Source organism: Castanea sativa, chromosome 6, assembly GCF_040712315.1.
Source record: "Castanea sativa cultivar Marrone di Chiusa Pesio chromosome 6, ASM4071231v1".
NCBI lineage: Eukaryota > Viridiplantae > Streptophyta > Magnoliopsida > Fagales > Fagaceae > Castanea > Castanea sativa.
In genome coordinates this window covers 41,524,358-41,552,344 of record NC_134018.1, presented here as the reverse complement: position 1 = coordinate 41,552,344, position 27,987 = coordinate 41,524,358, and the positions used below count along the sequence as shown (strand labels likewise).

The 27,987-nt window shown below is 35.0% G+C and overlaps 5 protein-coding genes and 1 long non-coding RNA gene across 8 annotated transcripts; 4 read left to right on the top strand and 2 right to left on the bottom strand.

Moving 5' to 3' along the window:
* Positions 1 to 79: 79 nt before the first annotated feature.
* On the top strand, positions 80 to 8,361 carry LOC142640648 (tRNA-aminoacylation cofactor arc1). Its single transcript, XM_075814830.1, has 12 exons — positions 80 to 315; positions 799 to 894; positions 1,154 to 1,324; positions 2,359 to 2,424; positions 3,045 to 3,110; positions 3,226 to 3,342; positions 4,969 to 5,120; positions 5,292 to 5,382; positions 5,616 to 5,684; positions 6,268 to 6,359; positions 7,123 to 7,186; positions 7,950 to 8,361. Exons 1-12 carry the CDS (start codon positions 235 to 237, stop codon positions 8,052 to 8,054), a joined length of 1,170 nt encoding a protein of 389 aa, XP_075670945.1. The 5' UTR covers positions 80 to 234; the 3' UTR covers positions 8,055 to 8,361.
* Positions 8,362 to 9,812: 1,451 nt separating this feature from the next.
* On the top strand, positions 9,813 to 11,963 carry LOC142639980 (uncharacterized). The gene is made up of 3 exons (XM_075814100.1): positions 9,813 to 10,352; positions 10,824 to 11,055; positions 11,491 to 11,963. Exons 1-3 carry the CDS (start codon positions 9,813 to 9,815, stop codon positions 11,961 to 11,963), a joined length of 1,245 nt encoding a protein of 414 aa, XP_075670215.1.
* A 1,743-nt stretch (positions 11,964 to 13,706) lies between these two features.
* On the top strand, positions 13,707 to 17,230 carry LOC142637961 (two-component response regulator ARR17). 2 transcript variants are annotated; one of them, XM_075811949.1, is made up of 6 exons: positions 13,707 to 14,261; positions 15,759 to 15,903; positions 16,334 to 16,413; positions 16,606 to 16,683; positions 16,776 to 16,846; positions 16,933 to 17,230. In XM_075811949.1, the coding sequence occupies exons 2-6, from the start codon at positions 15,765 to 15,767 to the stop codon at positions 17,021 to 17,023; spliced, it is 459 nt and encodes a 152-aa protein (XP_075668064.1). In that variant the 5' UTR covers positions 13,707 to 14,261; positions 15,759 to 15,764; the 3' UTR covers positions 17,024 to 17,230. The 2 variants fall into 2 exon arrangements, with proteins under 2 accessions (XP_075668064.1, XP_075668063.1); XM_075811948.1 differs by lacking the exon at positions 13,707 to 14,261 and having other exon boundaries at positions 15,563 to 15,903.
* Positions 17,231 to 17,620: 390 nt separating this feature from the next.
* LOC142637962 (uncharacterized) lies at positions 17,621 to 18,956 on the bottom strand. The gene is made up of 2 exons (XR_012844939.1): positions 18,766 to 18,956; positions 17,621 to 18,509 (listed from the first exon to the last, which is right to left on the bottom strand). It is a non-coding gene; the product is annotated as an uncharacterized LOC142637962 (long non-coding RNA).
* Positions 18,957 to 20,988: 2,032 nt separating this feature from the next.
* Positions 20,989 to 25,534, top strand: LOC142637960 (glycerol-3-phosphate dehydrogenase [NAD(+)] 2, chloroplastic). Of its 2 annotated transcripts, none has more exons than XM_075811945.1 (10): positions 20,989 to 21,057; positions 21,268 to 21,710; positions 22,846 to 22,982; positions 23,109 to 23,214; positions 23,443 to 23,644; positions 23,791 to 23,878; positions 24,285 to 24,432; positions 24,779 to 24,928; positions 25,001 to 25,150; positions 25,262 to 25,534. In XM_075811945.1, exons 2-10 carry the CDS (start codon positions 21,429 to 21,431, stop codon positions 25,274 to 25,276), a joined length of 1,278 nt encoding a protein of 425 aa, XP_075668060.1. In that variant the 5' UTR covers positions 20,989 to 21,057; positions 21,268 to 21,428; the 3' UTR covers positions 25,277 to 25,534. The 2 variants fall into 2 exon arrangements, with proteins under 2 accessions (XP_075668060.1, XP_075668061.1); XM_075811946.1 differs by having other exon boundaries at positions 20,990 to 21,057; positions 23,803 to 23,878.
* Positions 25,535 to 25,722: 188 nt separating this feature from the next.
* Positions 25,723 to 27,837, bottom strand: LOC142641683 (F-box/kelch-repeat protein At3g23880-like). Its single transcript, XM_075816161.1, has one exon. It carries the CDS (start codon positions 27,671 to 27,673, stop codon positions 26,408 to 26,410), a length of 1,266 nt encoding a protein of 421 aa, XP_075672276.1. The 5' UTR covers positions 27,674 to 27,837; the 3' UTR covers positions 25,723 to 26,407.
* Between the last annotated feature and the right edge of the window lie 150 nt (positions 27,838 to 27,987).

The window sequence follows — 27,987 nt, the reverse complement described above, 5'->3', positions numbered from 1 at the left end:
AAACGAAACCATAATCATTTTTGTGCTAAGTCCCATAGGGGGGCCGTTATATTCCAAGCCCATTATGGTTCAAAATATTAAATGGGCTACAATATGCCAACCCCATAAAACCCATACACGCAAAAACCCTATCAAATTTCTTACTGTCCGAGTGTTCCTCTGTGAGAATTTTGCTAGGAAAATTAAACACAACAGAAAGACTTGTGAGAAAATCGAAAGGAAAGATAGAAGAAGATGGCCGCGAATGGATGCTTCAATCTCGATAGAAATCAAAAGATAGTGTTTTCTCTTTGTAAACACCTCTCCTTAGATCCTGTAAGCACCACCTTCACTTATTCCATTTCTTTACGCCAAGCTTTTTCAATGCACAAATTTTGTTTTCTAGTATAAAGTTTGCATTTTTCTTTCTGGGTTATTTTTTTTGGGGGGGTGTGGCTTGGTGGGTTTTCTTTCAAAAACTTGAACATTAGAGCATGAGTTTGTATATTGGAATTTTAAGATTTGGGTCATTTGGATTTGAGTGGATAAGTAGTTGTTAATATTGGGTGATAATTTGTGGGAGATTTTGACTTATATAATTTCTTATCATGACCTCATGTTGCATGTCATTTCACTGAACTTTTTATATGTACTATCAATTGATGAAATGCAATTGACATTATGTGTGTAATTTGGAGAAAAAGATGTTCTCATACATGAATAAACATTCTCAAAATTTGATATTTGTACTGGCTCATAATATTCACAGTTCTGGGAAATTGATATCAAGTTATCCTAGTTTAAAATTGATTTATGCAGAAAATTTTGTCGGATGATGTCAAGGAAAATGATATCAAGAGCTTGTGCTTGAACCTATTGAAGTCATCTGGGGCCCCTTTGAATGACAATGATGAGGTAAAGTTGATACTTAGTTTGCCACCTTGAATAATGTTACTAGACTCTGTCATATTGAATTCTTAGGTGCATGTATAGATTGCTTCTGTAAGTGACTTCATAAATTATGGAAATCTTTTATAATAGAATGAAAAAAAGATACTTAATGAAGTGTTTATGTATAGACCCCTATTAGTGTGCTGGTGTTGATTTTGCTGGATTTCTTATTGCTAAAATTTGTGTATATTTTTTATCTTAAGAACTCAAGTTGTGGTTGTAGGTGATGAAGTGGATAACCTTTGCAGAGAGTTTTCCTTTAGATTCTAAGTCATGCTCTGGAGTTCTCAGTGGATTAAATGACGACTTGGCTCAAAAGTCTGTACTTTTGGGCATTGGATTAAAACCCTCGGAAGCTGATGTTATTGTGTTTGCAGTACTACATCCTTTGTTGGTATGGAATTTGACATTCCATTTGTTTCTCATTCTACAAAAGAAAATGAAGTGAGAAAAAAAGAAGGAAAATGAAAAGAACTTTAAAGTTTTATTTTTTGTCATTTTATAAAAGAAAAAATGGAGAGAATATGAAGAGGAGAAAAAAAAGTTTTATAGCTGTTGGGCATGAGAAGAAAAGTTTGACATTGTTTCCTTACACTTTTTTTTTAATCCTTTTCTCACCTCGTTGGCAAACCAACTAGTAGAAAGAATAGAACTAAAAAAAAATCTCTTCTTTTATTTTCTGTAGGGGTGAATCAAATGAAATATAATCTTTTTGCTTCAAATGAACCTTCACAATTATTGTATTTGTCTATTTTCTGAACTGAATTATGATTGACTAAACTTTATGTTTTATCAGTAATACAATTGTTTATTTTTCCAAGGTGTGTCATTATATAAAACTATTAAAAATCAGTATCATATGGAATTATAGTAAGATAAGTAGATAACTTAAGTATTATATATATAATTTTTTTGATAAGTAACATAATGTATGATATTTAATTTGTATATATAAAAAGAAATAAGTTAACACATATAACAGTTCATTTAGTCCCGAAATTTTCATTCAAATCCATTATATATGTGAATGTACACTTATTTAAATTTTATTCATTCCTTTTTAAATTGATATTTGTATTTTATGTATCTCATGAGGAAATTTTGTTTTCACGATAACAACTGGTGGGCCAGTTTCTACCTTACTTTAAGCAAATAAGAAACCAAAAATTATATATTTGTTATAACTGTGAAATGGAAAATTAAATGATTTATAACTTCCTTGAGAATGAAACCCTTTTAAAATGGTGAGTGACTCAAGAATAAGATTGCCCTTTTCTTTTAAAAGGTTTTAATCATGTAGTTCTATTATGATGCCAATCATCATTCATCACATTCCAATTGGGGGTTGGAGGTGCCATTTACCTCAAAGGCCATTAGTATTACAGTATAGAAATTTTATTGACTTTTTACTGTGGTTCTTATTTCTAGATTGGCCTTCCAAATGCAGAAAAGGAAAAATTACCTCATGTGTTGAGATGGGTGGATTACATCCAGGTAGGGCCATATCCTGATTAGTTCTGTTATTTTATTCATTAATGTTTTTAGTATTTTCATGAAAAATGTGTAGTTTCCAATTTTTCTCATAAGATGCAGACATTAACTCCTTAGTTAGACATTGGCTTGTCTATGTATCCATTTAGGGTATAGCTTGGGTCTGTTTCAATTAGCTGTCATGTGTTTTAGCTGTTTGCAACAATTTGATGCGTGATACATTTTTTCATTACATTAATGATTGGGAGTGTCAAAAGTTATTGATGAAGTCAGGAGAGTCATAATGTACTATCTGCTGCCCTAAGGAAATGTTTAGGCTGAGTCTAACTTATTTGAGTTCTGGGTATGCATTTGAAAACCTAGGTACATCTTTTCAACGAGCAATAAAATGCCGTGGGCCATATTTGTGATTCAAAGATAAAAGAAAGAAAACTGAAGATTCAGAACATGGGGACAAATGAAAGTAGATTCCATAGCTAACCTTAGAATTATACGTGCATCAAAACCCTGCTCCATCCATTGGTCCCTGACCTTTTATGCGGTCTTGGTTGCATATTGTTGTATTTTTACTGTGTGCATATTATTAGCCATTGCTCAAAAATTATTGCAACACATTTTAACAGAACAAGGAGGACTTCGGGGAATTATTTGAGAAGATATTGCTTGAAAAGGCTAAATTTGAGCCACAGGTGAGTACTTTTTTCAGTTTACTTGTGTGTTTGGTTGTTAGCCTGTATATTACTGATTGAGTATATGGGTTGAAGCAAATGAAATATATGGGTTCCACTAACTCTTCGAATGCAGGGAGCAACAAATACAGTGAGGGTGGAAGTAGATCCAGATGCAAAAAAGACATCGCAAAGTACCAAAAGTGCAGATAAGTCGGAGGCAGCTATGAATCCAAAGAAAAGCGATGCTGGGGTAAGCCCTGTTAAAGTTGTGATCCTTCTTCCCCACCCCAATTTTTTCTCTTTTCTTGCATTATTGTTTTATTTTTGGGGTAAGTTCTGTTTATGGGTCCTTACCTTTTGTCTTTAGAAATATAAGTTTGGGATTATGTAGAGTTTTATGTGGTCCTTCCTCATCCCCTTGGGACCAAAACTTATAAAAAGAGCTTATGATTGTGTTGAATTTTAGAAGTCCTTCCATTATAAACATCTTTGTTAAGTGATTATGTTATGTTCTATAAAATGAATCAGAGGAAATTTGACAAGTCTTGGATTTATCGATGGGGATCTAATATCTTTAACTGAGTGGGAGCTGTAACTGTAAGTGCATTTCAAGCGTAGGTAGGCAAATCAAGTTTTTATTATTATTGTTATTATTATTATTATTATTATTATTTTGATAAGTTCAAGTTTTGAATATTATTACTTTTCAAACAAACATGAAGTTTAATTCAATATCAATGCACATAAAGACTCAGAGATTATTCTCTTAAATATAGAAAAAAAAAGCATAAATACTTGGAGACAAGTTCTTTAAAATTCATATAATTAAGAAGTATTAGACTTTCATGAAACAAGAAAACTATTGATTGGATATTACTGAAAGCTTATACCTAGCCTTGAAAACTATTGACAGGGAGTGCTAGATAAATTCTTATAGAAGTATAATGGTTTGCTATTGGCCAAGAGCCTTGTGGTTTGGTAGCATTGCGAATCTAGGTTCAATACCTCTCCTGCGCTTGTTGTAATACACAAAAAAAAAAAAAATGAAATTTGAATTTAATCAGAGAAATTGTTGTTTTATATTTGTTAAATTACTAGTTTTCCCAAAAGCATAAATTCTTAGAAAATGGTGAATTTAATCATTTAATCTAACAATATTCTTCTAATTCTTTCAGGTTATACCACCATATAAGTTATTAATGGCTGGGATCTCTGTCTGGGTTCATTATTGTAAATGACTAAATTACCTTCTACGGAAAAGCAGTAATTTTTCAAAAATGAAAATACAAAAAATATAGAAACCCAACAAGGAAGACAAAAACTAGTTGCATATTCAGAACATACAACCAGTAGTTGGCACTTGTCTTACAGCTCTTCCTTTAGCAGCCAGGTCAGCAGAGGCGTTTGTTGGGGTGCAGCCTTGTGTTTTAGTGAGAATCAGGGAATGTGATACTTTAACATGTAGAAAATTCATGCCGTTAAGTCAAAGATTAGGCCACCATGGAATATTTACATTAGATTCTGACCATGATAAAGCTAGCTGTCAGGATAATCAACCTCAGTGGCACTTCCCTTATTGTTTTAGACATTCACACGTTCTTGTAAAGATCTTGTATCTCTATAATTTATTGGGGATTACCATCTATCTTATGTCCGGATTAGTCCATGCAAATCATTATCAAAAGCATCCAAATTGACCTTGCTATGTTTGTAACAAACGCTAATTTTGTAGGGTCCCATGTGTATGTGTCTCGGTGTAGGTTGGTGGGGTTAGATTTAGAGAGAATTCCATTGATTGCTTGTGTTTTTGTTTTTTGTTTGGTTTCCATCTTTGTACAATACTTGCATAATGACACTGTTTATTTGGAATTTTAAGAAAAAGGCCATACAAGATAAAGAAGCTACACAGGAAAAGAAAAAGTCATCTGAAACAGCAGCAGTTGAGAAAGACAAAGATATTAGTGTCAGTTTCCTTAATATACAGGTTGGTCTTATTCACAAGGCATGGAAACATCCATCTGCTGACAGGTGTGGCAACAAGCTCTTCTATCTTTCTCTTCAAGAGCCTTTTTTATTCATTAGATGACAACTGAATTTCTTGCACCCCATTGTAGTTTTTTGAGGTTTTACTGTCTGAAATGCAATATAACTGTAGGATACTACTCATTCATTAGCATTCCCTTTGAATTCATGATGCAGTTTGCTTGTCGAGGAGATAGATGTTGGAGATGCTAAACCACGTCAGGTGGTTAGTGGTTTGGCCAAGTTTTGTAATCCAGATGATTTAAAGGTAATAATTACTACATGATTTAATAAGATAAAATCAATTTGATGAATTTAGGTTGCCTGTGCTCTGTTTTAGCTTCTAAATTGTTGGATTTGTTTAAGATTCTTCTTCTTCTCTCTTCTTTCTTCTCTCTCTCTCTCTCTCTCTCTCTTTAATACAGGCGATTCATATTGGATTATTGAAACCTGAACATTTCTTACTGTTGGTTCTTTCATGTTTTTGCATGTACTGTACAGAACCGGCGTGTCGTATTGATTACAAATGTGAAACCTGGAAAGCTACGAGATGTGATGTCAGAAGGACTGGTACTCGTCCTTGGCATTTTTATCAAATTCTGCTCATGTTTTTCTTGAATGGCTTCATTAATGAAGCACTATGTTCTGCAAAGATTTTTAATTTTTTTTAGTTCAAATTTTTCTCTTTGGATATTCTTAACTAGCCTAGAATAAGGTAAAAATAAAATAAAATGATCTGTGTGTGTTGCTAGAGGGTTACCATAATTTTTGAGATTTCACCCATGGTCGATCTACAAAGGATATACTGATATATGTAGTTACTTGTTTTCCCTTAATCCTCAATAAGTATACATGAATACAAAGAAGCATAGAATTTTGCACTAATCTATTTTGGCTTATCAAAAGGAAAAAAAAAGAGAAAGAAAAAAGATTGAAGGTTGTGGTATTGAATCACTTTGCTAGTGGCTGTTTTGGCTTATATATATGACACTTCCTCCGTTCTTATATTGAGGTCGTGGGTTCACCATCACGTGCATGAGTAACTTGTGGTTTAAGAAAATAATTATTTCATTAGTCTAAGTTACCCCTTTTGAAGACTGCAATTCTAGTGGACTGATGTTGATGTCCATACATGTAAATCCAACTTTTACAGGTGCTATGTGCTTCTAATGAAGATCATACAATTGTAGAGCCTTTGCTCCCTCCTGAAGGGGCCAAAATTGGGGAGCGCATTTCATTCTCTGGGTAAGCTTGCAGAAATCACGTTGAGCTATTAACATACATTTATCTCCTGGATAATCTAGCCTAACAGCAGTTTTGTGAGTATTGTCAACAAATTGATTCCTAGGAAGACGGGTTTGAAGCCTTGACAGAGAATCAAATGGTCACAGCTTGTGATCTAGTTGATTAGTTTTGCTATTTCACTGTTAGCTTGCTTTCTGTTTCTGACTGTATTTTACATTGTTAGTTTGCTTTCTGTTTCTGACTGTATTTTACACTATGTTTGGGAGTTTATAAAAGAATGGGATAGATCATAAATGAATGAAATGGAAAATGTTGTATTTTTCCTAATGTGTTTGGGAGTATATAAAAAGAAGTAATGAAAAGGAAACAAATATATAATTCCACTAGTATACCCTTCACCTCTTGTCTTTTTTAAAATAAGGATAAAATCAATATTTTACCTCCATTTTATTAAAGGAATGAGTGTTCCTCCCATTTTTGTTCTTGGGAGAAATGCATAGGAGCTAATGGAGTGGAATGAAATATCCCTTAAAGATTTTTTATTCCATTTATTTCCTCCTTCTAAAAGGACTGTTAGAGTTAGTCGGGATCGATCCTCTTCAGCCTCACTTTCTTATGGTTGAAGTAATCTCATATTTCCCATTATATAGTTGGTCAAAGTTTGCAATCATTGTGGCATGCATAGAATGAAGTGTGGCAGGTTTATCTTACATTTTTCGTGTATATAATGTGTATCTCACACACATTTGGTGTTTTTGTCTAGGATTGACGGAAAGCCAGAAGATGTCCTTAACCCAAAAAAGAAACAGTTGGAAAAGATAACACCGGTATGTGTATGTTTTGCATCTTCTTTTCTATGCAGTAGCCTTAAGTGGATATCTATCTGTTACCCAGATTATTCAATCGCCTTCCACATCTTAAATTTAATACACAGAAGGTAAACCGTATAGCGGCTTATTAGATGAGTGGTTAAGGGTGACTAAAATCTGGTCCTTTGTTGAATGAATGGCTTAGGTTTTGGGTTATATCCTACCAACCATACTCCCTTTTTCATAGAGAAACTATCAGCAAGCCACCAGATATTTGTGGTCTGTTTTGTGAATTATGAATCAGTGATATTACAGCTATCAATTGTTATCTGGACATATTAGTTTTTAGCTCAACGGGCACCTCTTGGTATTTGACGTCTAGAGTTCAAATCTCCCTTCCCTATTATTGTTACTATATAGGGTCTGTTTGGATAGAACTTATTGCTGAAAACTGAAAACTGAAAATACTGTACAAAAATAATTTTTTAATGTGTAAAAATTACTGTTCATCCCAAAAAATACTGTTCATTGGCCTAAAATCACTGTTCATGGCCAATGAACAGTGACAGATGCGCGTGGAAAAAAAAAGAAAAAAGAAAAAAAGCTGAACGTGGACGCAAGTTTTGCTATCCAAACGCCCTCTTAATTATATCTAAACACACACACACACACACACACATCCATGTTATGGTCATCACCTCTACCCTAATAATTGCCTTCTTTATGCTCTGTAAATAAATGCTTCTGAATTTGGAGAAATAATTGTGTTTCATCGCTGCAGCATCTTTTCACTGATGACAAGGGTGTGGCCACTTTCAAGGGAATCCCATTTATGACTTCTGGTGGACCATGTACATCATCCATTCCCAAGGCAAGCATAAAGTAATGAAGACGGTATATTGGCTTCTAAGAACAGTGTAACTCACTTTTTAGATTTGAGCATCAAAGCTCTACTTGATAAGAAGACATTAATGCAGGCATGGTTTTTGATTGCTTAAAGTGTCTTGTTGCTCTTACAGTCATTTCAAATGGTTTCACATGCTATTGCATTCAGTTTGAACCTGATTATACTGAGCTCAATTCAATTAGGATCTGATGATACAGAAAGTTAAGCAAATGAGGGGGAGCTTTTTCTATAGCCCTTTCTTATATTAATCTATTCTGAATATCAAACTTCCGTTATTTTGGTAAAATTCCAGTGAGATAGCTTGCTTTCTCCTGTTATTTAATCTCTCCCTCAAACCGGCCTCATTTATCAAGAACCGTACTCCCAATAACAGTTGTGGCTGTTTGCAGAGGCTGGATAATTTGCTTTCTGATTATTTTTTGATTGGTAAGTTACACATGCATCTAATGGGGAGGAGCTGTTGAGCTAGAGTTGACCTGCGATTTAGCTTTCTAATTATTACAAAAAGTTTAACATCAACGAGACAATGACTATCGTGCCTAGAGACTTTTTAGGGGAGTGGGAGTGTTACAAATTCAAGGCTATAGGTATTTGGAAAAAACTTCTTTATTTATTTTTCCTTTTGGGTTAACTGATCTAAGTGAGTAGTGACTAATCATTGGAATTAGGCTACTACAAAAAAAAGTTCCATTTATTTTTGTCGGGTTTTAGTTATTTAATACATTTATGCTATGTTTTGATGAATTAGTCAAGGTTTGGAACCCTTGCAACTATGAATCTATGATAGAAAACCTTTTGCTTGTTGCCAAACCCTTCACATTTCTATGCGTGATGAGACACCCAAAAAATCCTATGGAACGAGAGTGTGGTGTATGAATTTACTTTCATAAGATATTTGGTTTATTGTGTAAACATATCAATATAACTTAAAAATGATATTCTTTTTGGAAATAAAAATTAAAAAAAATCCCATCCAAACCTAAGTTTGATTTGCTATGCAAGTAATAGAAGTGAGAATAACTTAAAACCACGTTTTTAGTTATTTTGGACCGATTGTATTTGCACATAGTGAGTGTATAAATGTATTTGACTTGGGTTTAGTGTCATGTGCATTGGACCTGATAAGGTGTTATGTGTTCAGATATTGCCATGTGGCACCATTTCATTAGGTCCAGTGTATAAGATGTACTGAACCTACAAAATACACTGGACTTAAGCCTCTCCCAAAATAAAAACATTGTCCGAATCAAAATAGCAGCATTTTACTCCTATATATAGAATAACTTGGTGACAGTTGTGTGAAAAGATTGAGTCATATGAGACTTCAATGAGAGTCTTTGATCTTGGTAACGTTGCACACAGCCAAGAGCCAAGGTGAGCATACGCGCCAAAGTTCGATCTGCTTAATGCATGGATTTATAAAATCATATCAATAACTGTATTTCTCATTTGAATCGCAATCAAAGATTTAAGGTTGTTTTCTCACAAATCTTTTCTTTCTTATTTTATGTCATTATCTGATTTGATGTTAGTCTCTCTCTCAGATTTGGTATAGATTTGTTCTCACTTCTTCCTTTATTTATTATTTATTGGATGATAAATGAAGATAAGTTGCTAACCACAAGAAAATACTTTAGAGCCTTTTGAGCCAACAAGGGGCACTAAGCAGGGAGACCCCTTATCCCCGTACATTTTTATTTTGTGCATGGAGTATTTAGGTCACCTTATTAAGCAGAAATGTGTGGAGGGCTCTTGGGCCCCTTTGAAGCCTCTAAGGAAAATTTGGGTGTCTCTCACCTTCTTTTTGCGGATGGTATCATTTTATTAAGCAAGGTTGACTCCGTGGCCTGTGAAGCAATATTGGAAGTGCTTGAGAAATTTTGTGTCAAATCTGGGCAAAAAATTAGCTCGGAGAAGTCCCGCATATACTTTTCTCCAAATGTCAATGAAAGATTGGAGGAAGAAGTCTGTGATAACTTGGGCATCTGGGAGACTCATGATATTGGGAAGTACCTTGGCTTCCCACTAAGGCATAGATGGGTTGCGAGGAACCCATACAAATTTATAGTGGAGAAGGTCATGAGCAAATTAGTGGGGTGGAAGACTAAATACCTCTCCTTTGCTGGTTGGACGGTGTTAATTAAGTTTGTAATGTCAGCAATCCCTAATTATGTGATGCAAGGGGTGGCCCTACCAGTCCATATATGTGAAAAACTAGATAAGGTCAATCGGGATTTTCTATGGGGCTCCACAAGTGAAAAAAAGAGGATGCACATGGTGAGTTGGAGTAAAATTGTGAGATCCAAGGAAGAAAGGGGTTTGGGGATTCAAGCAGCTAGAAAAAAAAACATAGCGTTACTCTCAAAATCAAATTGGAGGATGTACCATGAACAAAATGCTCCATAGGCTAAGGTGTTACTAAAGAAATATTGCTCCTCATCGAGAATGAGGTCGAGGAACCCGGAAAAACTTCCTTCATCACCTAATTGGAGAGCTATTAGCTTTAGGTTTCCCATATTTATGAAAGAGATCTGTTGGGGAATGGGTAATGGCCACTGGATAAAGGCTTGGCTGGATAACTGGATTAATGGAAATTTTCTTCGAGGCATGATTTAAAGGCCCTTAAGGCAAGAAGATCAAGAATTGACAGTGACTGACCTATATCATGATCACGAATGAAGATGGGAAATACTTTCCTTTGAGCTGCTGGATTTAATTAAAAACAGAATTAAAGCTATTCCAATTCAGCTGTTTGGAAATAGGACAGATTCTATCATGTGGAAGTACTCCAAAGATGGGGAATTCTCCACAAATTCGGCCTATCAGCTAGCTAATGAAGATGACATGGCTGAAAACCAGTTTCAAGGGCAATGGCTTTGGAAGCTAGATGGGTTGCCAAAAATTATAAGCTTCCTTTGGCTGTGTGTCCATGGTAGTATTCCTATGAAAAGTGTGCTGGCAGTTAGGGGCATCAATTGTGGTAAAACTTGTCCATTGTGTAATCGGCATGAAGAAACCATTGTCCATCTTCTTTGAGATTGTGAAGTTGCTCGTGACTTGTGGTATATGTTGGGGGTACGTGCTTCACACATAAATTCCTTCAATGAAAATTTTTAGACTTGGCTTAAAACAAATTGTCTAAGCACTGTTAGGTACAATACATTGATCCCTTGGAGCATGTTGTTTTTATTTGTGGTTTGGTGCCTATGGAAGAATAGAAATAAAGTGGTGTTTGAAAACACCACTCTTAATTCTAGGTTGGACAAAGCCTGCATTGCTCAAGCAAGGGAATATTTTTACTGTGTGAGTACAAGCCACCAAGTCTCTTCTCGAGTTGCTATCCCTATTAGGTAGACTAAACTGCTAGGTAGGTGGCATAAACTTAACACGGATGGAGCGACTTGTGAAAATCCAGGCAAGGGCGGGGGTGGAGGAGTTATTAGGGACTGTCATGGAGGTTGGGTTAAGGGATTTTCAAGACCAATAGGACACACAACTAGTGTCATGGCTGAATGGTGGGCTTTACGTGATGGTTTGATGTTGACCATCCAATTGGGAATACATCAGTTAGAAGTAGAGCTTGATGCCAAGGTGATTGGGGAGATACTTAATAGTGCAAATTATCCTAATAGAAGTTATGCTACTCTGATGTGTGATTTCAGGTCTCTCATGGCAAGGTTCAAGCATATTCGAGTGGGGCACGTATTTAGAGAGGCGAATAGATGCGTTGACCTTTTGGCTAAGAGGGGCTGTTCCATGTTGGAAAATTTTGTTATGTTTGATACATCACCCTTTGAAGATTTAAATGTTTTGCTTGATGCTGATATGAATGGGCTGTATTATTATAGGCATGTTGCCAACACTCTGGTCTTTGTGGCCAGTTTGTAGTTTTTTGTTTGTTGTTTAATATATGCACCTGTTTAACAAAAAAAAAAAACTAATAGTTGAGTTACATGTCTCTCATCCCCTACTTGATTTGAAATTAACAATTAGGAAAGAAGAAACAGAAAAAGAAAAAGAAGATGGATGGTGGTTTACTATTAAGACCGACATAAGTACTTTTACATAAAACACTTCAACATGTAGTAATTTTTCCCCTCTTGAACTTCAAGACTTCACGTCATATTACTCATAGTCAATAAAATATGTGCATCATGGGAAAAACTACACAAAAAAAAAAAAAAACCTTCTTTTTTGTTAAAACACAAAGTGCTCTAAATTTTGAGTGTAACATTTATGTGGTACTGTTTTATTATGTAAATTTTTTTTTAATATTTATTAAAATAAACGATGAGTTGTTGATGTGATGATACATATCCATATTTAAAGTTATATTTTCACATAAAACAACATTATATAAGTGTTTTGTGTTACAATCAAAATTTCAAAGTTAAGTGTTGCACAATTAATGACCTACACATAAAATAATACCACATGTGAGTTAATTATTATACTCAAAAGTCAAAATCTCAAGGGGAATTTGTATTTTGATGGGAAACCACATGAGAATATTGGATATATTTTCTATATTCTATATTATACATACATGTGTTTTTTTAAGAAATTTATTTTTTTTAAAATATTTATATTTATGCCTAGCGTATAAACCATATTATAAAAAAATATTTTTACAATTAAAGATACAAAAAAATTAATTTTGTTTGATAATTTATAGGCAATACAATTGTTTATTTTGCCAATGTGTGTTATTAAATATGACAATAAAATTATATATATCAATATTTTTTCCATGTTTAACTATTTATATTTAATATAATTTTTTTAAAATATTATATGTATTATAATCTTGAGTTTTTTCTTTGATCTATTAAGTCCTTAACATCATATGTATGTTAGTTTTTCCACAAACAAGAAATAAAACTATTTTAAATTATAGACATATGAGAAAATACTTTGCTATCTTTTATTTTTTGGTAATAAGTGAATGAAGGAATATATTAAACATCATCTCTTTCAATCACTTGCGTTTTATTTTTCTTGAAAATACAACCACAATTTGGAAAAAAAAAACTTAATTAGTTGTCTTATTATAATATTTTATGAACTTATAATATCCAAAGATATAATATCTTATAAATTTAATTACTTAATTCGATATTTATGTTATCTTAGATAACATAAATGTGATACTAAATTGAAATATATCCAAAGAAATAATATAAAATATATAATTGTTCTTTTAGTTCCAAATTTTTAAATGCTTTTAAAACTTTGAACTAAATTAATTTTGTGTGTAATATGTATTATATATATTTTGTTCCAACTAATACTAAACTAATTAAAGCTTCAAGGAATTTTTTTTAACATTCTGCAAAAACACTTTTACAAAATGCAATATTTAAAATATGGGTAATTACACTAAACCCACCTGTGGTTTGGGCGAAAATCACTTTGCCTACCCGTGGTTTGAAAAGTGTCACTTAACCCACCTGAAGTATGGTCCGTTTGTTTTCCGTAACCCACCTCTGTTAAAATCAGGGGTAAATAGGTATTTTTGCTCAAATTTTATGTCTCTCTCCTCCCAAAACAAAAAATAGCACAAAAATGCAAGAGAAATAAGATAAAAAGGAGGGTTTTGTGAAAATTCTATGTCTCTCTCCTCGCATTGTTGTACTCGAAGCAAAACGTCAACAAAATCCTCTCTACCACTTCTCACACCTTGTTCCTTTACATGTTCCTCTATAATTTCTTCACAAACAGCTCATAAATCCTCCAAGTTCTTGCTCAACCTTTTCGTGTACCCATTTAATGAGCCAACCTAGTCCCAACCCAGGAAAAAGTCACCCAAACAAAACCCAGCAAACAAGGCCTGTGTCTTGGTCAAAACCCCAACCAAATGACGCTTTTGCCCTTCGTCCTCCCCACTCTCCTCCTTAAACCTCTTCCCAAACGCCACGCGACACAGCACATCGTTTGCCAAAGCGAAAAACATCTTACCCAGGTTGAGTTCGGACTCAGACTGAGCTGACGTGGAGCCCAGCAACCGATTCATCTCCTAGTCTCTGACGAGTTGGAACAAGCTGACCCGTTTTGAGCTGAGCAACTCAGTGATGCAGATCTTCCTGGCTTGGCACCTGAGCAATTGAAGGAGAGGTAATGAGCTGAGAGAAGGTTTGATCTGCTTGCAAAAACGTGGTCGTGGGTTTTAAGGATGAGTTTGGCCAGGTGAGCTGATTCTCTCTTCAGTTCCTCACTCTCACCAACCCAAGCCGTGGGTTTCGTTGTGTTCAATGTGGGTTTTAAGTTTAATGGTTTGTGGGTTTGATGGTGGTGGATTTTGGCTGTGGTAGTGGGTTTATGGTGGTGGATTTTGGCTGTGGTAGTGGGTTTGTGGTAGTGGATTTTGGTTGGTTTTGTGGTGGATTGTGGGTCAATGGTGGTGTGGCTGGATTTTGTCTAGGTTTCGTGGTAGCTGGATCGAGCTAAGATGCACAGTTGGTGTTTTGCCATGCGTTGGTTGTGAGTTGGTGGCTGGGTTGGTTTGACATAGCAGTGAGTGGTGGTGATGGTGGTGGTGCCGTGAGGGTTGTGGGTCAAAGAGAGGGAAGAGAGGAAGAAAATAGAGAGATAGAGATGCCGTGAGGGGCTGTAGGTGTTTTTTTTTTTTTTGGGTATGTTCTTCATGAAAACCCTCCCTTTTGATCTTATTTCTCTTGTATTTTTGTGCTATTTTTTGTTTTGGGAGGAGATAGGCATAAAATTTGAGCAAAAATACCTATTTACCCCTGATCTTAACAGATGTGGGTTACAAAAAACAAACGGAACATACCTCAGGTGGGTTAAGTGACACTTTTTAAACCACGGGTAGACAAAGTGATTTTCGCCCAAATTACGGGTAGGTTTAGTGTAATTACCCCTTTAAAATATTACTGTATGAAATTTCACGAGAGAGAAAAAAAAAATGATCGATGTAACACTTTTTTGTTGCTGAGAGTTGAGACAAATGATGTAACACTTCTTGACTCTTGTTTCTACATGTGCATTGAATGGGAAAATTGCTTCATAATAGAACCATTTTTTAAATATTGAATTGTACATATTATATACACTCTTATTTGTGTACACGTAAAAGACAAAAGAGAACATTGATTCGTTATCTAAACTCTTGGAACTGTCTTGAAATGTGTAGCTGGTAGTCTGGTACACACAGATTCAATAACTAGATTCACTAGAGAGTGAGGATATCGTTGAAAGATGCGAATGTAGATACTCGTAGAGAGAGAGTTATGGTTTAAAGAAGAAAAGCAAATCAAAAAAAAGAAAAAAAGAAAAAAGAAAAAAAGAGAGAGAAATCCAATAAAGATCACGAAATATCTGTGACTGATATGATCTCTGTGATAGCGTGTGATTCTCTCTCTCTTTTCTAAAATTCCTCGCTCACCAACCACCATAATTTTCTTATGCATTAACTCTATATAAACGACCACATTACGTTCATACATGTCTTGTGAGTTTGTTTATGTATGCAATCTCTCTTTATTATAGTTTTGTCAGAGAAGCATCTACCTTTTTGGTCTTTCCATCATTAATTTGTTTGCAGTGTCTTTTATTGCAACTGTTCTGTGACTATTACTCTTGATCGCGGCTATATAACTAGAAGAACATCTTCATTATTATTAAAGTTTTCTGAGAGGGACTTATAATTGGGGTAGGGATCTGCAGGAACATATGGATGCTGCTAGTGCTGCTTCTTCTTCAACAAAGGGAGTGATGGAAAATGTGGAGCAACCCCATGTTTTAGCTGTGGATGATAGTCTCATTGATCGCAAACTCATTGAACAACTACTCATAAACTCCTCTTGCAAAGGTAATATACATTCTTTCTTCCTGGTTTGGGATGCAATAGTCTCTTGGTTTTTTTAAGGCTTTTTTTATAAAAATTTTTCCCACAAGGGTCACAGTTGCTTAGGGTGATGTAACTTAACCCTCCTTCTATACCCCAATTAAATTCAATATTGCTGTTGCATTGTCCTTGGAAAAGATAACACAGTTTTTGGAGCAAATGGAAGAGTTGTAGCTAGTCGAATTTAAAAGCAATTTTGTGTGTGACTAGCTACAATTTGACTAAAAAGAGGACATGAAGAGTGGGATGGTGAATGCTTTTACATATGAGTAATTCATAAAAAAAGCATTTTATTCTTTGATATGCTACTAATTATGTTACTTGCTCAAAAAGGAAAAAGAGTTTTTGTTCGGTACTTCGGTTTTCAGAGTACTTATAATTTATGTGGCTGCAGTGACTACTGCGGAAAATGGGAGAAGGGCATTGGAATTTTTGGGCTTAGGAGACGATCAAAGTAACACCTTGGAGGGCAGAGTAAGTTACTCTAAAAAGAGAGATAATTCTGAATTTTTTAGTCCGTTTAACTATTGGACATTATCCAGAATTTTTCCCTTTCAAAGAGAATAAATATGGGAACATCTTCAGTTGAGATGAATCAATGACCAATGCATTCATAAATTGTCTTCTGAATGCTAAAAGGTATTTAATATTATGATTATCTTGCAGGTATCAAAAGTAAATTTGATAATTACAGATTATTGTATGCCAGGAATGACAGGCTATGAGCTACTTAAAAGAATTAAGGTATTGCAACAAGCAATAATTAGTATGCCTAATGGAAAGAGCTTATTTCAGTGACAATAATGTTGACCATATCTCTGTTTCTTTTCAAGCAGGAATCATCAGTCATGAAAGAGGTTCCAGTGGTTATTGTGTCATCTGAGAACGTCCCAACTCGTATTAACAAGTATTTGCAAATGATGCATGTTCTCTTCTGTTTCTCTTCTTTTCACTCATATATCATTTTTAAAAGATTTGCACTTTTCTGATCAGGTGCTTAGAGGAAGGAGCTCAGATGTTCATGCTGAAGCCCCTAAAACAATCAGACGTGAAGAAATTAAGATGTCATTTAATGAACTCCTGAAGATAAACACCCGTATTCCTAAGAAGATTAGAACCCGCAACAAGTATTCCAATGACTAGAGGAAGCCCCAGAATTCCTTGGATGAAATAAAATTAGCTTCAGTTACCAATCAATTTTGTTTTGCTCAAAAATCCTACCCTCCACATCCACATTGCTGTGTACGATTAACGTTAACCAAATAGTTTCAATGACATTCCTTTCTGCGATAATCATGCTCAATTTATTATCTTTAATTGTCTGTAGATATCAATTTTCTTGTTTTAATGCTCTCCTGAGCCATATTTTAGTTCGGGAAAGTACTTTTTAGTCTTATCATTGCTACGCATGGATGAGTAGTTTTTCTAGCTAGTTGGAAGGAAGAGTTATCACTAGGCAACTGCAATCACAATGCTAACCCTGCAGAAGTAGGTGCCTAACTATTTACATTATTGTTACATATCTTCAATTTTGACTTTTGAGCTTCCGCTTGCCGACCAAAAAAAAAAGAGCATCCACTTGACATGGCAGAATGCAGGCTACAAAGATCCATCAATTGTTTTTTATGCAAATACATTCAATAATTTGACAATATTAAATTCATGTTCACCCACCACAAAGTAATCAAAATGGTACAAGTATATCAATAATTTTGTTTTTTTCATCAAAACCAGTAATTCCCGATGCCTTGATCCTCTCAAAATGAATATATAATTCAGAATAGAAAGGAAATGAACAGAGTCTATTCAACAATTAACATAATAATTACAATTTAACTCCTTAATCGACATGGCAAAAGCCAAGGAAAAATGGGAACATTCCTCTGAAACTAACTCGGATCAAGTTCCTACGATATACTTCCTATAAATGACCCCAGCAGGCCACTCCACTAGCATATATACCTCCATTAGAAAAAAAAAGAACGAAGACATTTCTGGAAGTATTACTTTGGAACCTTGCGGCCCCAAAAATAGTTTGTGAGATTCTAAAACTTTCAACCTTTTGTACATAAATCAAAAATAAAAATATTTTGTTATTTTTCCTCCATATTCTTCCTTTGGAAGAGGAACATGGATGAAAATATTTCCACGTAAATAGATTGGACAAAGTGAAGCTCCCTATAGAATACTTCCCAAACCATATTCTTTAAATGGGTTGGGGACCAAAAGAGAGAATTTTGAAGTCACCAAAGCTTTAAAGTTCAAACCTCGTAATTCACAACAGAGCCACAAACAATAATGAAGAATGAATCAAAAGAAGTGCTTGCGGTGATGGTTGTGGTGACGGTGTCTATGTTTATCGCATCCAAAGCATTGGATAACGGGGTAACATGAGACAAACATGCACCTTCCTATCCGTCTGAATATTGAGGAGGCTAGAACACGAGGGCATGAACAACAACGTGCCACAAATGGTTTGTGACGAGGGCTAGCCCTTTCATTTTCATGTTGGTGTTGGTGGTTGTCCATATAGATATATATATTGCTTCAACCTCCACCACCTCTATCACCTAAAACGGCAAGGACCAAGAATTCATGTATGAGAGCTAGGATTATGCACATGCTTCAATAGAGAACATTTTTTTACAATCAGAATGAATTCCCAAGACCCAGAAATCAAATAACACAACTACTATGATTGAAAGCTTTTGTACCAAAGAAAGAAAAAAATTTGATAGCAAAATTTCCTCTGTTAATAATTCAATTTTTGGAATGAAGAATGAATTAAAAATTGTACAAAGGTTTCAACTTTCAAGAAATTCTTACCTTCAATTGTTAGTGATAGGCCTTGCTTTGTTCTTCTTTTGGATGGCCAGAGACTTGTAGCTAACATGACCATGTAAACAAGTATAATTTTATAGCTCCATATTTAGTGTTACCTTGGGCAGGAACAACATTTCCGATTTTTTTTTTTCTGATACTTTTATTGGATATTGTATAGAATATTCTTTGGAAGTTTTTTTACTTTATTTAGTTCATCTATAAATAAAATAAAATAAAAAGAGAAAAGGCTTTTCCTAACAAGTACGCAAAGTGGAGAGGAAGGCGGCCGGGACTAGTTGAAGGTGCAAGTGCAACAACTTGATACTCGTCGGCAGTGTCTTTTACTTGTTTGGTTTTTCCTACCATAAATTAGGCGTCTTTTAATAATAATAATAATAATAAATAAAGAAGCATTTGATTTGATGTATCACAAAATATGGTTTACAGTTGCACCATCATTAATATAGCTTATAAGAAATTGACCCTGAAGATTACATTTTCCCTATTTAATCAATTTGATTCTTATAGTCAATCAAAGATTTCATAATAAATCAATATGATTCTAATATTCAATCAAAGATTTGATTGCTTAGGTGATCTTTACCAGAATACAATGCAAATTCCTATTATTAAAAACTTTCCCTTTTCTTAAAAAAGAAAAAGAAAAAGAATTAAGTTTCCCAAAAATTGACTTGTACTAGTGTTGAACTTTATAATTCACACACACAAAAAAAGGACTTTTTAAAGTGTTGAGCAGTCGAGCCATTGTATTGTATCATTTCTTTTCATATGATTTCTCACCTAACAAAATCACACTAACATGAAATCACAGTAAGAAAAGAATTCAAGAAAAAAGAGGTATATATTTTTGCTTGTTATGTAAAAAAAAATTTAGTGGGTTTTCATTAATTTTTATTTATGATTTCTACAAGATTTTAAAAAAAGAAGAGGGTCGAGCAAATGTGCAATTTATGTACATGTAATTGTGATTTTTACTAGACCAAACTAGTTATGCATTGAATTTGGTTTAATTACTTTTTTTTTTTGGAGAAAATTTTTGGTTTAATTACTTGTGCAATTGATATTCTATAGGCACGCATTGAATTTGGGTTATTTACTTTTGCAATTGATATTCTATAGACACTATGGTGAGATTTATCATAAACATAATAATTGTAACAAGTGAGTATTGCAAACCAAATATTTAACCTAATGTTTAAGTCATTTTTCATTTGATTTAGATATGTTAATACATGGTGAAGAAATATCTGATAAATTTCTTTTTCCAAGACAATGATATGGTATGTTGAGGTGAACGTGAAGCTACTTTATTTATTTAATTTAATTTTTGATAAGTGCATTTTGAGTCCCATGACAAGGAAATTGAAAAATACAAATTGATGATCTTTGTATCATGAGACGTGGTCATCAACTAATCATGCCATCCCTTGGAGTGAAAATTTCCTATGATGCTTCTATGAAGGGTTTGAGGGAGTTTGATCACTGAGTTTCAGGTGTTTATTGGATTCAAGAATCTCTTCATTAATCCTTAGGATTTTTTATATATATATTTATTTAAGTACATATTGCATATTGGTCTTTTATATGTAAAAAAGATTATAGATATAGAAATAAATAACTCTCACAATCCAGAATAAAAATATAAAGTTGTGATGAGGTAATAGGTGGACGAAACATAAATAGAATACACGTTTCGGATGAAATGGTTGTTGCTATATGTTATAATAACAGATCATTGATTTAACTTAATACCTAAATAAAATAGATAGAAAAACGTTTAACTTTGAATTGGTTTGGAGTTATATTCTTCCAACCCACTATGTGAGGATTAAAGAAATCTATCCATGTGTAGTTTTAGTTATATAAATTTTTTAATGAGTCATATGATAGTTTTACAAGTCATCACATAACAGAATAAAAAAAATAACTCTAAATTAATTTGAATCTAAACTTTCTTCAGTATATATATGATTTTAGGCCAATGTTTTGAGTGAGTGATGGCCCAAAAATTCCTCAAGGGTTGGTTGGGCTTGGGCCCTAAGGATGCCCTTCTTTTTTACATTGGGGTCTAAATTAAAAAAATGTTGTTGTTGTTGCTGTTGTTTTTTTTTTTTTTTAATTTTTTTTTTAAGCAAAAAAATGTTGTCCTTTTATGCACTTGATAAACGGATAAAGATTCTAGATGCAAGGATAAAATTGAGAGACAAAACCAAAATTTTAAGTAAAAGACGGTAGTATCTAAATATGAAAGTTGGTGGTCAAAATATGTATACAGTAATTATAAAGTTTAATTATAAAATTAATTATAGTTAAATTTTTTTTTTTATATAGCCTATGCGAGTAAATTTTTTTTAAAGATTAAAACATAAATAACTATATTACCAATAAATTACCTAAATTACAAAATTTTATAATTTAAAATTATACATAAAATTATATAATAAATAATACTAATTTTTTATCTAAATTTTCTCCGTATAACAGTAGGCGAAGGGCCACGAGACGCAGTCGCATTTTACAAATTATTACAACGTGTATGTTAACTGAACCAAGCGAAACACTGAAGAAAAGTGAAATTGAGAAAGAGAAAGAGAGAAGGAAACAGTGCGCTGTGTTTCTTTTCTTGCATTCCAAGTGTTTGACAAATGGCGTCAGTGTTCACGAGCCCAGTCTCAGTCTCAGTCTGGGCTCCAACCAATCCCAGACTCCAAAGAACTCCTTCAACCTCAACCTCAATGTCTGTCTCTCTCGCCAGTTCCGATTCTCAGCCACCCTCCGAAGACTTGGACCCGGAAACCACTGCCACTGGTGACCGGTCCAGGAAAGATAGGCGCAGAGTGGTTCGATTGGCCTGGGAGAAGCTGGTTCGTTGGTCCCGCTCTTGGCGCTCCAAGACCAAGATTGATGTTCTTGAACGTACTAATAAGGTCTCTTTCTTTCTTTCTTTCCTTCTTTATCCTTCAGCTACGTCCACTTCATATTTTGGTGCTCAATCAACTTCTTTTCATATATTGGTCCATTTTGCTTGCTTTATCGTAATGACCCATGGTTTAGTATGACAGTTATTCAGTGTTTAAATTTTTAGATATGCATCAAGATATGTTCATATCTTGGTCCATTTTGTTTGATTTTGATGTTCTAAGTTATAGCATGTGCCTTTCCCAATGTGCTATATACATCCCAATTGGCACTTTCTTATCCCATAATAATGGGAGGAGGGTGAGGGTGAGGTCATGAATTCAAGGCTTATTATAGGGTGTGTGTGTATCAGTGTAGTCAAAGGCAAAAGGAGACCTTAAGCCACGGAAGTCCTTTTGTTGCCTAAGACTTGAGGTGCCAAAAAGGCACTCACCCAAGTGAATTGAGACACCCAACTCTATATATAGTTATTAATTATTATACATGTAATAAACTCGAATAATATGCATCTAATGCTTATTGGGCACAATTTCAATTTTTCAAACTGGTTGAGGCTTTATTAAGTAATACTTAAATATAAGAATAGACTTTACAACAATATCATACAAAAAAATTTCAGAAAACAAAAAGATAAAACTATTAGAGCTTAAAGATCATATGATTGTTTTTTTTTTTTTAATAAAAGAAATCTATTTTTTAAATTCTAGCAGAAAGAAAGAGAGGTGAGATAAAAGAATGCAAGAGAGAGGGACACCCGCAAGCTTAAAGTCAAGTATAGAACAATCCCTCTTGGCCAAATTAAAATTTTTTATTTTCATTGAGGCTCTTGCCTCAAGCATCTTACAGCTTATTTAAGGCGGTCCTCGCTCGCCTCAACTCTAAAGGCAAGTGATTCACTAAAGGCATCTCGCTTGAGCGCCCAACTTCCCTTTGACTACACTAGCGTGTGTAACTTACCAATTCAAAAACTTATAGCATGTGCTTTTGCAACCTTTTTTTTATTGGTAAATAGACATGCAGTGAATGGCTTGGATCCTCTGTCTCACCCACCACCCTGCTTTTACATGTACAGGATCTGTGTTTGGGCTAGTGTTCATTGGCCTTTTGCAACTATATTGTATGTTAATTCATTTTGGTCTTTAGGTTGTGGTGCTTGGAGGTGGATCGTTTGGTACAGCAATGGCTGCCCATGTTGCAGATAGAAAGGCTCAATTGGAAGTTCACATGCTTGTACGTGATCCTCAAGTTTGCCGATCCATTAATGAGAACAACTTTAATTGGTAACTTTTTATTTTTCTTCATCATGTCATGCCTCTACACTAGGCATTGCAATCTTATCAAAGTGACCATTTTCCTCTCTCCAAGTGTATGTATAATCATGCTCTCTTTTTTGTTTTTCCTCTCAGCAAGTACTTGCCTAAACATAAACTACCTGAAAATGTGATTGCAACAACGGATGCCAAATCTGCTTTGCTTGGTGCGGACTATTGTCTTCATTCAGTGCCCGTGCAGGTCTTTCATTTTCCCTGTTTCTGTTGGTGATTCAGTAATTCAGAGCTTTGATAGTAACTTTTATGATGATTTTTCGGCATTTCACATATTCACAACCTGATGCTCTATCACTACAGATTGCTATAGTAATTTTATTTACACCATCAACAATACAGTATTTTATGTTTCCTGGTCTAACATTATGTATAAAACAAGGCCACTGCCTGATTCTTATCTCTTTTCTTGCAGTTCACCTCATCTTTTCTTGAGGACATTGCAGATTATGTAGATCCTTGCTTGCCATTCATCTCCCTTAGCAAAGGGTTAGAGCTGAATACATTGAGAATGATGTCTCAGATTATTCCTCAAGCATTGAGGAATCCCCGCCAGCCTTTTGTTGCACTATCTGGCCCTTCATTTGCACTAGAATTGATGAATAAATTGCCAACAGGTGACATTATTGATTAAAATTTTTTCTTTTCCTTTTAAAAAATAACTAATACAAGTATTTACCATTGTAAAATCTACACCTTTAAGTTGTTCATTCTTTGGGGGAAGCTAAAATTTGTGTCTTGCCTTTTCTTTTGCTTTGGGTAGCAATGGTGGCAGCATCAAGGGACAAGAGATTGGCAAATGCTACTCAGCAGTTACTAGCTTCTAGTCATTTAAGAATCAGCACTTCAAGGTAGATGATCTTCACTAAATTCACTCGAGTAAATTTCTATTCAAATAAATAGACTAGCTATCTCTCTTTTCCCCCTCCTCTCCTCTCAAAAGAAAGCCCCTCAATGACAACATCCCAGTTTCCCACTCATGCAACACCATTCCTAGTTTCCCACTCTGTTTTGCCACCAAGTTATTGGATATTTATATTTGACCATTGGTCACTGAATCCACCAATTCTGCCCCCTTGGTTAGTAGTTGCTTGTATATGTAGTATGTACCTACTTGATTATCTCTGTCCCCCTTTGGTCATACTGTCTTTTAGGTTGGTGTAGCATATATGCTAGAAGTTTGCATTATAAAATGTAAACATCCATATCCATACATTTTGTACACATGCTCAGCTCATAACCTCTGATTAACTCCAGTGATGTTACAGGAGTGGAAATTGCAGGTGCACTAAAAAATGTGCTTGCAATAGCAGCAGGTATTGTTGTAGGGATGAATCTTGGTAACAACTCTATGGCAGCTCTTGTTGCACAAGGTTGTTCTGAGATACGATGGTTAGCAACAAAGGTATCTTATTTTCTATTGTATGTAATATACATATAGCGTAAGTCATTGACAACACCTTAGTTTTTATCTATGGAATGCTTATGGCATTAAACCCTGCTCTTAAAAAAAAGCATTTCTGCATTTGGATATGGTGACTATCCTTTGGTCAATGACGAATAAGCCATACTTGATAGCCTTTTGATGATTTAAATGGGCTTCCTTGTCCTTGGTTTTGTTTGGTTTCTGCATAAATTCATTGGTTGGTCTGTTAATTAGTTGTTGCCTTAGTTCCAAGAGTGTTGTTCCAAGGATTTATGTTACCCGTTGCTGTTACCTTACAAAATTTTCCTCCAATCTATTTTTGAAGATGGGTGCGAAGCCGACAACCATTACTGGTTTATCGGGAACTGGAGACATCATGCTCACATGTTTCGTGAATCTTTCAAGAAACCGAACGGTTGGAGTCCGCCTTGGATTGGGGGAGAAGCTTGATGATATTCTAAGTTCTATGAATCAGGTGGTTAAATTACTACTCCTGATGTTGGTTGAAAATTGTGTTTTGTGGTTACTCAGCGTCCATATTTTGTAGGTGGCAGAAGGTGTATCAACAGCTGGAGCTGTGATTGCATTGGCCCAGAAGTATAATGTGAAGATGCCAGTTTTGACAGCAGTTGCTCGAATTATAGACAATGAACTGACCCCGAAGAAAGCTGTTCTCGAGTTGATGAGCCTTCCTCAGGTTATTCTCACTCAATTGTGTTCAAACGAAGATAAAAGTTTATGACTGTAATCTGCATTTTTTTTTTCGTTTTGGAGATTCTAAATTTTACATTATAAATTTTAACTGTAGGTCGAAGAAGTATGAAACGTAAGGACTTTGTCAAGAAAATGAACAATTTTTGTTGAGTGAAGCACTCCGACGTTAACTCCAGGTGCTGACATATATCAAACCACACGAGGAACAATTTACAATTACACATGACATTACACAAGTGAATATTTTTGGGTCTATATATTGCTTGAACTCGCTATTTTTTGGTCAGGAGAACAGTTTTGTAAATCAGGTATGATATTGAAATTCTCAAAATGAGATATAATTGAAATGATGGTTTTCATTTGATAAGACCTCATTTCTACGGCCATTCAATGGTTGTTTAAAATTCGCCTATTTTATTGAAATTAAATTTTTTTTGTTAAAAGTATTGTAAATAAAAGTAAATATTAGTTGAAATAATACAATAAAACTCGTGAATAGTAATAAAAATAAGCTAAATAGTAAAATAAGTTGACAAAAAATAAGCTAGTTAAACAAATACTCAATCTTTGTCTTTTTATTTATTTATTGGCTACTGCCATTCAATCTCTTGCCACGAATACATGCTATGGATTGATTATATATCTAGATAGATAATGAGAAATTAGAGCCATCATTAAGATGGATACACCAGAGTAGATGTGAAAACATTGATCCAAGTAGAGTAATTAGAGGTAATAAACAGACATTGTTCACCAAGTGCTTTAAAGAAATACTGCAGTAAAGGAAATGAAACGCAAATTTTAATACATGACTAATTGGGAAGCAACCTCCGTATGCTCATGAGTAGGAATTCTTATCAGTGTCCGAGGTCACCACTAGAAACAAGAGGAATTTTGATAAGTCATATGAGCCGTCTCTGTTTGGTGTTTGCCTGGCGGCAGTGGGTGCATTAGTACCATAAGATTGAAAGAAAGACTGCAGTAACATTTGAAGGCAATGAAATCGAATTTTCGGTCATGAACTGTAATTAAGGATCAACCTCCATACGCTCAAGAATAGGGTACCCTTCTCATTGGTGTCCATGGTCACCACCAGAAGAAATAAACATTTTGCCATTGCCAGAGTTTTCACAAAGTCGTCTGAGCCACAACCTGTTTGGTGTTGTCTTGCAGAAGCAGGTTCATCCACACCATAAGGTGAAATCAAATTCTGCATGCTTAAGAGTAGGCACTCTCCTTATCATTGTCTAGGATCACCACTAGAACAAGAGAAATAGTTTGCAACACCGTGCTTTAAACCAAGAATCAATTGCCAGAGGCTGCGAGAAGCTGTGTGAGCGGACCTCATTTGGTGTTGCCTTGCAGGAGCAGGTTCATCCGCCGCATAGGGTGAAACCAAACTCTCAGCACACACGGTTTCTTGTAACCAATGTTCAACGCCATGAACAGCCAGTTTGCTAACCTTATTTTCTATCGGGTGATAAGTAGCAAAGCCCTCCAATTTTATTCCAATCACCACTGCACCACTCCTGGTGAAACATAAGGGCACATAGTCAGAATGTCTAACAGAAGCTTCAGGTCCAGGCATCCTCGGAATAGTAATCAATTTGGTCCAAGTCTCATCATCCTTACTTGTCCACACGTCAACATAGCTCAACCTCTGCGTATGAATTGCACAAAGCGACCCTTCCAAAGTCCCCAACCATGATACATTCCTACGAAAAGTATCAGGAGGGGATGGCACCACCTTAAACTTCTCCTTAGCCAAATCAAAACGCAAAATTTCACAGCGAAAGGGGTCATCATTGGCTGCCACAAGCCAATACAGAGCACCATTGGCATTAGTGGCTTGAAAGAAATGCTCAATACAAAAAGGTGGAGTGTCTTCGTCTGGAATTTTTCTCCAAGTATTGGATCCTAGAGTTAAGACCTCGACCTGAGGATGGTAATCCTTGATCTTCGTTTGACAGTAACTAGATGGGGCTCTAACAACCTTGTAATCCCCGATGGTAGAATCGAAACCAAGACCAAAAACCTCCCTAGTGGAATGAAAATTTCGTGGAAGTGGAAGTCTCTTGTATTGCCTAATAGATGGATTCCATAAAACAAGAGCACCATCACCACCGTCGTTGATAACCACACAAATCAAGCCATCACAATGACCCTTAACATAATAAGGCAAATTCCTAACGAGACCAAAAAAGCCAAGCTCAACAGCCTCTTGAAAACCGTCTACAGTAGTAGTAGTAGTAGTACAAGTATTAAAATTGGGTTTGGGTTGTTGTTGTTGGGGGCCTATGGACAAAAGGGTGTCACAATAACGAGCCAGAAGGATAAGGGACCTGGATTGGTTGAAGTGGAGGTGCATGTGGATGAAAGAAGAACTGGTAATAAGAGAGTGCCAAGATTTGGAAACACACCTGAATCGTACAAGGGGCTTCACCGGAAGCCTTTTCAGTATGTCGGGAATGATATCTTCTGGAAGTTCCGGTGTGGGTGCTTCCATTTCTGATTGTCGTGTAGTCGTCAATTTGTGAAAAAGGTTTATTAGGGTTAGGCTTCACAAAGCAAAGCAAATGGGAAAGAAGTGGAAGGGGAACAGTGTGGCTGGGCTTTACTTATCTTTATCTTCTTTTCCCCCTTTTTCTTTCTGAATAGGTGGGGTGGTTGCTTTGTGTCTTCTTTTCTAATTTGTTTTGTTTTTATCGATCCATCACATTTACATGTGTCCTCCCTCCAATAACGATTCATCCTTTTATTTATGTCTAGTGTTTATCTTACATTATTCGTTTTTTTTTGGTGCTAAACTTACATTATTCG